The sequence below is a fragment of the Kwoniella mangroviensis genome (assembly GCF_000507465.2).
Source record: "Kwoniella mangroviensis CBS 8507 chromosome 1 map unlocalized Ctg01, whole genome shotgun sequence".
In the NCBI taxonomy this organism is placed as follows: domain Eukaryota; kingdom Fungi; phylum Basidiomycota; class Tremellomycetes; order Tremellales; family Cryptococcaceae; genus Kwoniella; species Kwoniella mangrovensis.
Genome location: NW_027062533.1, coordinates 9148589 through 9160745, shown reverse-complemented (window position 1 = coordinate 9160745; position 12157 = coordinate 9148589). Strand labels below are relative to the sequence as shown.

Here is a 12157-nt window from a genome sequence, read left to right as displayed (position 1 = left end):
ATCAAGCATCTTGGATACCTGCCAATTCAACAGCAAAGGAAATAGCCAGTTTGGAGAATCTAAGATCGTTATAGGAATTAGCTGTTATCTTAACGTGGAGCAGGGTAAAACGATCTACTCACTCTCTCATATGGGTGAAAGAGAATTCAGGGTGATTGGTAGTGTCAGCTGTGGTGTGGATGTTATGGTTGGAATTCTCGAAGGTACTTTCGATACTGTCCGCGAAACACATGATCAGGAACTGCTCTCAAAGTAGAAGAGGAAAAGAAATGACTCACGCAAAGGCAGATTGATATCCTGCTTTAGCGAAGGAAGCGTGATCTGAGCAAGCATAGCCGCATTTGGTCTCCACTGCTGGGATTGCCACTACATATCGAAGGAGTCAGCCTATGCTCGTTCATCGTTATTGGTAAATGAAGCAAGACCAAGCTGCCGATGCAATCGTGAAATTATATTTGTATGACTAGAATAGTCATAGCACTCACAATACTCTTCTACCAACTTTCCGACGAATTTAGTCAATTCCGGGTCAACGTAATCTTGGATGATTCCAACTGATTCTTTGGTACCCTGTTTGACCCAGGCGGTCATATCCATTTGGATCATAGCAAGGACTTTAGTTCCCTTATCTTCATAGGACTTGGCAACTGCCTGTGAGCCCAACAGACCGCCTTCTTCAGCAGAATAGTAGTGGAATTCAACTGGATGTTCAGGCGTAAAATTGGCCCGAGCAAGGGCGCAGAAAGCTCCTAAGGAAGAGGTCGTTCCTGATCCATCATCGTCTGCTCCACTATTCCAAGTTTGACTGTCAGCTACGTTCAAGAATTGACCATGGACGAATTGAAGTGTACTTACGGGGCAGGTAAGAATGGCCATTGATTAGTCGAATCTTGATGAGCACCCACGACCACCACAGGTCTTTCACCCTTGAGGTCATCGGCAGGGTTGAACCTAGCAATGATAGAGTTTTGACCCCATGGATGAGTGAATTCCTTGACGGTTATTCCAGGATTGATCGATGCAATCTACGTTATGTACAATTTCAGCTTTACTTTCCGACACATGTCGACAGAAAGCTGACGTACCTCTTTGATCTTGGCAAGAAGGAATTGTTGACTTTGTTTACCAGTCTCGGATCTATAATATCTAGTTCGGAATCTAAAATACACCAGATACAAAGGAACCAGCCCATACACGATTAGCAACTTGTGTATTGCTCCGCATGTGTTGGAAGGTTGGATGAAAGGAATATGCAGTGCCCATGCACTTACGAGGTAAATTCCTTCAAAAACGATTTCATTCGTTTAAGATCGATGGTGTTGATGATCTTTTTGATCGGTTCAGAATAATTACCAGGTGTGGGATAAGCTATAGTCAAAGTTCTCATTAGCTTGTTCAGCAGCATAGGAAGATCAGGACGTCGGATTGTCCAGCTGGATTGGGTGATTGCCTACTCACTATATTTAACGTTGGCAGTGGATGGTAGTAGGTAGCTTGAGAATCCAAGCGTAGGAGTATCGGTTCTACCATTGAATGTCAACTTCGCATTCGGTAGCCTCGGGACAGACCAGCTGAACACTCACATATCCATGAACTTCCTGCCTTTGCTCTTCGCTTCTATCTTTTCCAATTCGGATATCCACCTGCAACGATTGATCAGCTCTTTTACATCGACCCCGATACGATAGACATGTAAGCTGATCACTCACACGGGGGGCTCATCACCTGAGAATTGTACTAATCTCAGATCGTTCAAATCGAGTGAGAAGCCCGGAACATCTGCTGAGCCGATCTCGTGATCGTTGAATGTGAGTTGTTCGGGTTGAGTGGGGATGGCTGATGCCAGGAGGGGTAGAGCTAGGAGAGCGGCCTTGAGTAACATCCTGCAAGGATAAGAGGTGGTGCTGTTATGAGGATGACGAGGAAGCCAATGAAGAGACAGAGAGGGGAGAGATGACTGAATTGGAATGGATTGGATGGATTATTGATGGGCTATGACCGCTTTGAGCGATTCACGTTCAGCTGACTGGAAGTGGCGGCGATCTCCGATGAAGATGGGATCTCCATGTGGATGAATCTGAGCATAAGAGTAAGTAAGATCGAAGATTGGAGACAGCCGTTTTATGCTCCAGGTCGCAATACAAGCTTATATGATCATCATAAACCCATCGCCAGCAGCGAGGACGAACAAAGCCCCATATCCTGCCGGATACATCTACCCATTAGCTGCAGGAGAGCCTCTAAATCGTTGGAGAACGGAGTATCGGACGCGTCAAACTTCGTCATGTCATGATCTCGATCGATCGACACGATGAGGATACTAACTTGGAATGTCGTGAGTGTACACCAACTATGGGTAGAAGAGGACCTCTTCAAGATGAGCTGATCAATATCCCCACGATATAGAACGTACTGAGAACATGTTTGGATTACCATCCGTAAGTGCGATGCGAACAGTCATGTGTGAAGACTGAGCTAATTCTGATATGACAACAGATTCAGCTCAATGAAGAAGAAGAATGTCGAAGGGTTATTAGACGAGCTAGGTGCTCAGATAGCTTGTTTTCAAGGTGAGTTCCTATTTCTCGTTCAAAATCTGATCTCTCCATCAAACGTTCTTTGAGTAATGTGCTAATCCAATTTGATCCAATCCACTTGCCACCTAGAACACAAAACTCCGCGAGCGAAATTAGAGAAGTCCATGGCGGTTCCAGGTTCCTATGATGGATTTTGGACCTTTCCTCGGTCGAAAACTGGTTATTCTGGAGTATGCACCTATGTCGACGCAAGGTATTGTGTACCGCTAAAAGCGGAAGAAGGTATAACCGGGTTGTTGTTAGATGATTCAAAGGGAAGTACGATGAAACCCCCTTGGACGCCTGAAGAGCGTATAGGTTCTTATCCAGATATAGACGGAATGGAGTGGATGGATGAAGTGGATGGGAAGGAGTTTGAGCCTAAAAGGTTGGATATGGAGGGAAGAGCTGTGGTGTGTGATTTTGGGTGAGTCCGCACAAAACGAATTCTGCACCTCATGTTCCGTTTTTATAACATTGACGATTGATGTCAATGTTCTTCAGCCTATTCGTTCTGTTCAACCTCTATTGTCCTAACGAAACCAACGAGACTCGTCGACCGTACAAGATGAACTTCCTGAAATGTCTACAAGAACGAGTTAGGCTATTACAACAAGCAGGACGAGAAGTGATCATCGTTGGCGATATCAACATCATGAGAGCCCCGATAGATTCAGGTGAAGGTGGAATCCGAACTTCGGCTGAACAGCATTATGAACACCCCGCTAGGAGGATATTGGATGATTGGTGTGCTCCTAAAGGACCTATGGTGGATGTGGTCAGAGAGAGTTGGCCAAATAGGGATGATATGTTTACTTGTTGGAATCAGAAGCTGGATGCGAGGTGAGTACAACTTGTTTTCCTACCTGGATATATAACATACTAACAGTATACCCCTTCGGACGCACCCACAGATCAGCAAATTACGGATCTCGTATCGATCTGATATTATGTACACCAGGCCTACGCCCATGGATCAAAGGTGGCGATATCCTCAACAGGGTTTATGGCTCAGACCACTGTCCAGTCTACATTGATCTACATGAGAGCATTGATCATCCCGAGAAAGGTGAACTGCACTTGAAAGATATGCTGAACCCACCTGACCGACCACCATCTACGGCTCCCGTTTACCCCAATGATATACCGAGAGAAGCTCCCGAACCGCCTAGATTTGCTACCAAGTTCTTCGATGAGTTTTCAGGGAGGCAAACTACCCTCAAGAGCTTCTTTGGCGGTGGAGGGAACAAGAAGAAGGATGTTGCTATACATCCGACTCCATCACCTACTCCTGCTACTCCCTCTAGAAGCAGTGCTACTCCCGTACCGTCCGAGAACACATATGCGAATACTCCTTTAACATTACAGAATACCGCAAAGACTTCCCCTTCAACCGAGAACGGCGCAAGTCTTGCCACTCCTTTCAGTTTAGCCCGAGCAGCATTCGATTCTATCGACACGTCAACCCAAATTACCGCAAGCTCAAATTCCATCACATTACCTTCACCTCCTTCAGTTATCCATCAAGTATCCCCTCAGCGGAGGCGATCTCCAACATATGATGCTATAGATATGACACATGACGACGACGATATTCATAAAGCCACCTCCAATGCAATAGCTGGTCCATCAAAACCTAAACCGACCATCAAACCAAAATCAAACAAATTATCACAAGCAAAATCTGCTAATACTACTGGATCGCAAACCAAATTATCATCTTTCTTTTCGCAGCCTCCCATCTCCACATCGAAACGAAAATCGTCGCCTTCCCCTTCGTCCAATGATACAGTACAACCAAAAACGAAATCTGCCAGAAAATCGATATCGTCGATATCGCCTTCCAGATCACCCTCGATACCTAAGCAGAATAATCATTCCGAAGAGGTAGCAAGTGGCTGGACAGAACAAGAAGACGAATTGATAAATCAAGCTATACTAGAAGCTGAGAGGGACAGAAAAGCTAAGAACGATTCTGCTAAACCGGTATGGGGCGAGTTATTCGCCAAGAAATTACCGCCGATGTGTACGGTCCATAACAAACCTTGCAAAGATTTCTGTGAGTCCGGATTCCATTCACATACACATACACATTTATCCTTTTCGACCATTCGTATGAGCGGATCAGTGGGATCATCTACAGAGATAAATGGCTGATATGGGAAGCTCAGTGGTAATGAAACCCGGCCCGAATAAAGGTAAAAGATTTTGGTTATGTTCTTTGTAAGCTCTTCCTTTCGGGTCGAACAGCCTCACTGGGCGGTCGATTATTCATGATTCATTGGCTGACGAATGGTTGTACATTCTGTAAAGACCTGTCGGAGCAGGATATGACACAGGTAGAAGTAAACGACCGAGAGAGGATGTAAATCGTAATTTTCGATGTGATTTGTGAGTTGGACTATGATTTTCCTCTACACCCTCAGAAATATGCAATCAAACGCTGATGGCAGCCGAGCCGTCTAGCTTTTTATGGGATAGTGCAAATTCAAGGAAAGAGAAAGTAAAAGATCTCAATAACAATGAAGGGGAGAAGGAGAGTCAGAATATTCAATAACAAACATCAAGCTGTTGTATAGAATGTAATCTTACCAAACTTGATGTAATTAAGGGACAGTGATCAAATGTACTTTACTCATATGGCTTAACCTCCTCGGTTTCCAAAGATTGCTCAACTACAAACACGATGAATAGGTATTCATGTACTCGAAGGACGTGAAAAAGGAAAGGCAAACTACAGCACTCGGGATTCCCAAGTTGTCCCCAACCTTGGTACTAATCGAGCGATGTCTAGGTTAACTTTGCAGATCTGACGGGATGCAGTACTTTCTAGATTCTATGACCGTAGATAAAAACAAAACAGCGGAGTAAGATATGATGATGACTACTGCTTGACTTGTCAATAGGCTTCTCTGCCAGTTTTGACGGTTTTCAAGACATCGGCCTAGCACAAATGGATGAGAATCCCGTAAGTGGCATATGAGGAGAGTTTTTGGATTATCGTGACTTACCGATGTCAACTTATCGATGATTTCCGCCAACATCAGACTGAAAGAACATCAGCATCCATCTCTCTCTATCTATTGAGGATGAGGATGTGTGATGGAAAGAAGACCCACTCTGAGCCCTGTGGGCCCATTATGCTAACAGCCAGAGGGTGCATTTCTTCTTTTTCCGAGATCACACTGTTGAACGGGACTTGGTCGAAAGGCGCCACAATCGTGGGGCATCCGGACCATGCAGGAAGATAAACGGGATTGATCGGTCTACGATACATCCACGAAAAACAGCAAACCCCTCAGGCGCTAGTAAGCCATAGTATCCAATTTGGACACCCATTAGGACTCACTGTGTAGAAGGAGCGCTTAGATGACCTGCACTTAAGGACTCTTCCCGATAGTATGGAAACCATGATGGATCCCACAAGTTGAGGAAACTAAGTCCAATCGGAAATGTTAGTGAACGCACACTCTCGAGTAATCATATCTTACTACGATGTCGGTGACTGACATGGATCTACTTATTGACTCTTCATCAGGTTCAAACAAGTCATTAATCATTTCACCCGTTGTGGCTAATTGGTCCGTACAGTCATTCAGATCGTATACGGACCAATTGTTATCTTTGGCTTGTTTCCATCCGTGACTTATATAACGGCCTAACGGTGGCCATCTACCTTCGTTATCCTTTTCGTACCTTTCTACAAATTTTTTGCCTACATCTCTCCATTGTTCCCTGCCCGATTGATCAGTATAGTGTCTATCCAGCGACCCCAATGATCACTCTTTTGACGAAGAAATCTTGCCACTCACGCCAAGGTCAGCAAGCTAAATCCTGCGGTTGTTATAATACCTTTTTTCTCATTTGGTCCCTCTTCGATCATGCTGATATATCTCACAGTCATATCTAAAGCGTTTGAAACCTGTTCAATGAGCCTCTGGTACCTCGACTTGATTTCGGAATTCATATCCTCCAAGTCATCTGAAGGTACGAAGATCTCCTTCGGTAGTCTCGTGTGAACTTTGGTCTTTTGAGATTTTGAGAACCTGAGATAAGAGATAAAGCATGAACGGTAAATCAGAGTCGAAACTGAGATGATTGTGCGCCGAACAAAGATTCGGCTGAGTTCATACCTTGATACTGTACATTGACGATCATCCGTGATGCGGAAAAAGGTAAAAGATCTTACCATCTACGAGCTAGGTTTGTCAGGATTGCTGGATCTCTACTCATAATCCCAACCGTATCTGATTCTGGACAAAACGAAAGAACACCTTGCATTGAGACCGCTCCATGAGTTGGCTATGAAGAGTAGGTCAGTGATTTTGGAGGGTCACGTCTGTCGTGTCAATGTATTATAACTTACCCTCATTCCATACAGTCCACTACAGCCTGCTGGATAAAGCGTTGATCCTGGCCACATGCAATTTGTTCAGCTTGACCACAGAACCATAGACAGCTTCTAAGCGCATATATGGTATGGCTCACCGCATGTATCCGATGTTAAAGCGGCATCAAGGTAATCCGCCGCAATCAGAGCTGACGCGGCGCCACTAGAGGATCCTCCTACTGACTGGTACCCATCGGCTCGAAGAGACCATGGACTGACATTGTCTTCTTTGTAAGCAGTGATACTGTATGAATGGTAGTGGTGTGGCATTACCTCCAAAACTCACTAACAAAATTGAGAATTCTCTTCGATCTATAAAAAGTGTAACCGATCACAAGCATCGTTAATCACTTCGACACCCCTTTGGTGAAGTCTGAAACTTACATTTGGTCCTCTCCCTGCGAATCTGTATTTTACGTCAGTCAATTGGGAAACGATTATCAACAGGCACTCTTTGAGCTTACTCATTGCATTGCGTTTTACCGACAATTTGCACCCCAGAGTTCAGGAGCGCCTGAATGGACGTTGCATTCGCTTTTGCCGGCTCTCCATGCTCGGTGCAGATCCTACTACCGTTTCCTGTGACTAGGCCTTGAACATCGTAGATGTCTTTATCGAGCGAGCATTAGCCATGACCAACTGCAAACTGGTAGTTTAAGACGCACCTTTGACCTTAACCCTTGGTCCCAAACCTGATAATCTCGATCGAACAGGTACCAAATTGTGTTTTCTAGAATCGGTCTTGTCCAACGTCTTGTACGCCCCATCACCGTCTGGACAGGGGTAACAACCAGTCACATGTGCGGAAGTCTTATCAGGATGTAATCGATAAACGGGATAGAGGTTTAGAAAACCATCCATTGATTTAGCCAAGTAAGCTCCGGATGCGACATCTCTCTTCGTATCCAGCTCTAGCGGGTGAACTGTGGGAGCTCCATGTTTTGCGTTCTGATCGATCATGGGGATACGGCTGTCCAGTATGATATCCGTTGGCATTCGAGCTGAGAACCAAACATACCGCTCTCGGTATCATCATCGTTATCGCCATTATGTACAACAACTACCTTTTGCAACCACTTCGGGCTTATCACATCGTCATTATCAATAGCATTTTGGACCAACGTTTCTATACTAGCTTCTCTTGGGCGCTTTGATGAGGATTGCGAGAGCGAGAAAACCGTCAATGGTTCCGGCTCTGAGCCGCATGAGGCCGTAGTTGAGGGAAATGTATATTCAGGTCGATCGAGTGGACTGAAGTACTGAACCGCGTTGTCGTCGATCTGAAACTGCAAGCAAAACCGTTGACGAATACCTGGATACCCCCACAAGTGCAGCAGAATGAGATCATACAACACTTACACATAGCGATCGGTCGATTCTCAAGCGGCTCGAACTCTTGCTTGTGATCATTATGTATCTCTCGGTAACGGCCCTCTGTCACTTTGCAGGGTTATCGACTATGGGCTGATGATACACTCTTCGACAGTATGTTTATCATGGATGATGAATCCAGCCTTTCTAGTTCCAAGTGAGAAAGACGCTCGACACTATATAGTGATATCACATCCTTTGTCCCATGCACCACCTTGTCTCAGATGGAAAGCAAGATACTGTAGCTTCGACCTCATAAAGGGAGGATTGTATAACTGTCATCACAGAACACCACTCATTTGTGTCCGACTAAAACGGCTTCGGAGCGGGCACAGTCCAAGGACAAATCTTATGACAGATGCATCTCATCATACATGGCTACATCGAATCACCCTCATGACATAAAATACAGCTTCGAAAGAGAATTTACACAGAAACCCCTTTGCTCAATGATTTGAAGCACCGGAAGCATTGGAGGCAGCTCTCATCAACTCTTCCGTCCTTCCAGGCCCTAACGATATTCTCGTTGCCTGAGCATAAGCGGGAGGAGCAAATTCTGGGATCGAAAACAGTCCAAGGTCGATCTCCTCTTCGCTAATACCTGTTCCTCTCCTACTTGAAAATATCGAGGTGGTTGTGTATGCCGATGAGTCCAGGTCGACCATTGTAGCAGTGTAGGGTACACTCAGATGACGCATCGGCACAGCTACGGATATGCGTGTTCGGGGATTAGGCGTATACGATGGTTGTGGATGAGATACCGGACAGTCGGATTCCAAATGATTATTCGCGTGATTACCAGAAAAGAACTCCGAGAACATCGGTGAAGTGATGGCAGCGCTACTTGGTATTGCGCTTGACAAATTTTGCTGACTTCCATTCATCTCCTCCACACTTCTAGCTTGATGAGGCGGCGTACCATGATTATCACCAAAGGGGTTTCTGGAAGAACGGGTAAACTGGGAGACATCACTGGGTTTCAGACCGTTACTTTGATACGATGGTCGAGGGGTTAATGCATTCGCTTTGGAAGGATGAGTCTGATATGATGATCTAGGTGTGTTTTCTCCCGCCTTCGTCGGATTCGTCTGATAGGATTGTCGTGGGACTACCGAAGGGAATTTGGACATGTTTGACTTTGAGCCGCGCTTGTCATCGCCTGTATTAGGCTGTACCATCGGTAGATTGGACGATCGGAAAGACATTTGGAATAGTGATGGGAAGGAAGCTCGGAAGGAGGCTAATGATGGAATGACAGTATCTCGACGACTACTTGATGTTTTGGTCGAAGAAGGTATGGAAGCGTCGAATGAGGCTGTGGTATCAGCAGTCGGGAGACTGTCAGTCAATCGCGCCCACTCTTGCTTCGAATCGGTTGATCCTCGTTGAACGGTTAAAGGCAAGCGGTTGATCACTCTTGTCGACATATCTCTGATGGGTGAATGGCCTGATGACCCAGGATAGACTGATTTCCCTTGTTTGCGGCGATACAAGTACCAACCACCCAGTCCAAGCGCTATGATGACAAGTATGACAGCTATCACTGCACCTGCAACAGCGCCTCCATTCGACTTTGAGCTTTGACCAGTACCTCCATCTACCCCTGCCTCTGTCTGGGAGTCATCGGAGCCGTCTGAACCATCGGATATTGACACAGCTGCCGCGTCGAATTTCGAGTTGGCAGGCTTGATTGTCGAATTCACAACGGCGTAGTCAAAGTCGATTGTGGTGATGTTCGATTTACCAAGATTCGTAAGCTGAACTGTATGTGGACCATCTTCCAGTCCCGAAGCCAAGAATACTGACACGGACCAGTCAGGCAATCGCATCAATTTACAATATCTCTAGCCGACTCACGTGATACTCCCGAGAGATACTCCCAATAGGTTGCACTGTACATTCCTTCTATGACCCCATCTAAGCTGTAGAAAAGATCAGCACTCGCCACATGGACATAACGCTTAAAAGCTTAAACTTGCCTGATGGAATAATTACCATGATTGTCATTCAGACTACCGAATAGCTGGACCGAAGATCCATTAAAACTGCCAATCACATGAGCCAGGCAACCGACTTGCATTGGATGAGACTGTACTCACTTCATTGTCATCGTAGAACTGGGTATCACACTGGTATGTTGCGTACTGTTATAAAATTGTGAATCGCCCGAACCATCCGTTGGCCATCCATCTTGATCATACGTTACCGAGGGGGAGGTATCGTCTATTCTTGTGGTATATATTTCGTCCTCGCTGTAAAGAGATATGAATATCATCAATTCTTTGACCAACTATGGGTAGCATCGGAGAAGATGATACTTACATAGGTTGTGTGATTAAGATATGATCAATGTCCAACCACCATTTCAACGTCTGGTTGGATTTTGAATCTATTCCATTCGGATGATTCGTCATCGTCTGATCTCAGAAGTTACTCATCAGCGCTGACATACCATTGCTACTCCAGGTAATTCACTCACAATCACATGCTCGATATCTGTAGGCAAGTCATCTTGAGAGAATATGACAGTTTGGTATTGAGCATTGTCGGTATGACCAGAGGTATATATTGGATTCGATCCATCGAGCTCAACTGCCAGTACCACAAACAGCTTAACCGATGCAGCTCTGCTATGTATAGCTAGGGGGATAGACTCACCTCCATAGGTTGCGTGATTATCCCTCCTCGCGCCATATACTTGAATCTTACTTCCATTGAATCTGAATTCCATACGAGCGCCCTGATTACCCACAGCTGTCAACGAGCTTCTTTGCATTGTGATCTAAGTGAGACGAGGGAAGGGACTCACATCTGTGAATGTGGCATGGAATGTAGATTGACTATATTTATCCGTATTTGGATCACTGTATTTCTGGCCTGTAACAAAGGTCAGCCTTTTTGTCTTGGAAGTCTCACCGTATCGTGCAGAAGCCAAACACATACCTTCACTATGATTCACTATCCAGCCGTCTTCCTTAGAAGAAGAGTAATAGGAGATTTGAGGGGAAGCATCGTCAATCTATCACCTTTAGTCAGCGCACTCATCCTGTATTTTATCAAGCTTGACCGATGGAACTCACGACGATTTCCATGATGTCGGTCTAACAAAGATACGAGCTAAGATGTTTGAGGGAAGGAGGTTGAGCAGGTTGTTGGAATCAGTACAATCGAGGCGATTGATTGGTGCAGGGCCTTGAGTCAATTATAATCGTTGAGGCTGATGTGTCTGCTTAATGAGTGTGGATAAGATACTTCATTTCCCTCTCAGAAGGATCTGTGTTAATGATTCATAGAAGAAGGATGAAGTTGAAGTCACAATGACAATATGGTATGAGATGGCTTTGTCTCTACCATCATGTCAAGTTACATGCTCAACGATTCTTCCATTCATCTTCTTTTATCCTCCTTAATTCCAACAGAAAGTCAAAGTCACTCCAATTCCCTTGGTCGATTGGCCAATCTCAAGGCCAAGGCAGCCATACTAGAACCACGATTGATACCTTTGCAAGGACCCAATCGAACGTTAAACCCTCTCTCAGCGGAGTTGTGACTGATTGTATGTATATCACCTTCCTTTGTTCTGAGGTTCTGATGCCAAAATACAGGTCAAATCATACGTCCTTTGGTCAGACATTGGTCAAACGGAGATTACTTTAGGGGTCTAATCAGTAACAGGACTTCACCCAAATATATCACTTTCTCTCTTGAAAACGTAAACGCATGCATTAGATCCTAGATTTTAAAACAAAAGTCCAAGTGAATTATTTCCTACTATATGGATCGTTTTAGAGTTTCATTTACCTGGAGCGTGAGCTATTAA

The 12157-nt window shown here is 45.0% G+C and overlaps 4 protein-coding genes and 1 non-coding gene across 5 annotated transcripts; 1 reads left to right on the top strand and 4 right to left on the bottom strand.

The window, feature by feature from the left end:
* Position 1: 1 nt before the first annotated feature.
* I203_103470 (uncharacterized protein) lies at positions 2-1882 on the bottom strand (the record flags this gene model as incomplete). The annotated part of the gene is made up of 10 exons (XM_019149441.1): positions 2-59; positions 123-215; positions 279-366; positions 486-790; positions 856-1025; positions 1086-1158; positions 1272-1368; positions 1459-1523; positions 1584-1643; positions 1710-1882. The coding sequence occupies 10 exons, from the start codon at positions 1880-1882 to the stop codon at positions 2-4; spliced, it is 1182 nt and encodes a 393-aa protein (XP_019001466.1).
* A 429-nt stretch (positions 1883-2311) lies between these two features.
* I203_103469 (exodeoxyribonuclease III) lies at positions 2312-5133 on the top strand (the record flags this gene model as incomplete). Its single annotated transcript, XM_019149440.1, has 9 exons — positions 2312-2335; positions 2407-2438; positions 2497-2570; positions 2667-3003; positions 3081-3419; positions 3491-4635; positions 4748-4799; positions 4890-4967; positions 5043-5133. 9 exons carry the CDS (start codon positions 2312-2314, stop codon positions 5131-5133), a joined length of 2172 nt encoding a protein of 723 aa, XP_019001465.1.
* A 175-nt stretch (positions 5134-5308) lies between these two features.
* On the bottom strand, positions 5309-5423 carry I203_103468. The gene has a single exon (XR_002021906.2). It is a non-coding gene; the product is annotated as a 5S ribosomal RNA (ribosomal RNA).
* A 52-nt stretch (positions 5424-5475) lies between these two features.
* On the bottom strand, positions 5476-7926 carry I203_103467 (uncharacterized protein; the record flags this gene model as incomplete). The annotated part of the gene is made up of 13 exons (XM_019149439.1): positions 5476-5520; positions 5588-5624; positions 5696-5842; positions 5926-6012; positions 6087-6311; positions 6389-6622; positions 6766-6878; positions 6943-6989; positions 7065-7180; positions 7253-7278; positions 7351-7372; positions 7431-7575; positions 7632-7926. 13 exons carry the CDS (start codon positions 7924-7926, stop codon positions 5476-5478), a joined length of 1539 nt encoding a protein of 512 aa, XP_019001464.1.
* Positions 7927-8783: 857 nt separating this feature from the next.
* On the bottom strand, positions 8784-11429 carry I203_103466 (uncharacterized protein; the record flags this gene model as incomplete). The annotated part of the gene is made up of 10 exons (XM_065517322.1): positions 8784-10138; positions 10195-10259; positions 10317-10382; positions 10437-10589; positions 10660-10754; positions 10817-10929; positions 10996-11077; positions 11147-11214; positions 11281-11356; positions 11418-11429. 10 exons carry the CDS (start codon positions 11427-11429, stop codon positions 8784-8786), a joined length of 2085 nt encoding a protein of 694 aa, XP_065374140.1.
* Positions 11430-12157: the final 728 nt, after the last annotated feature.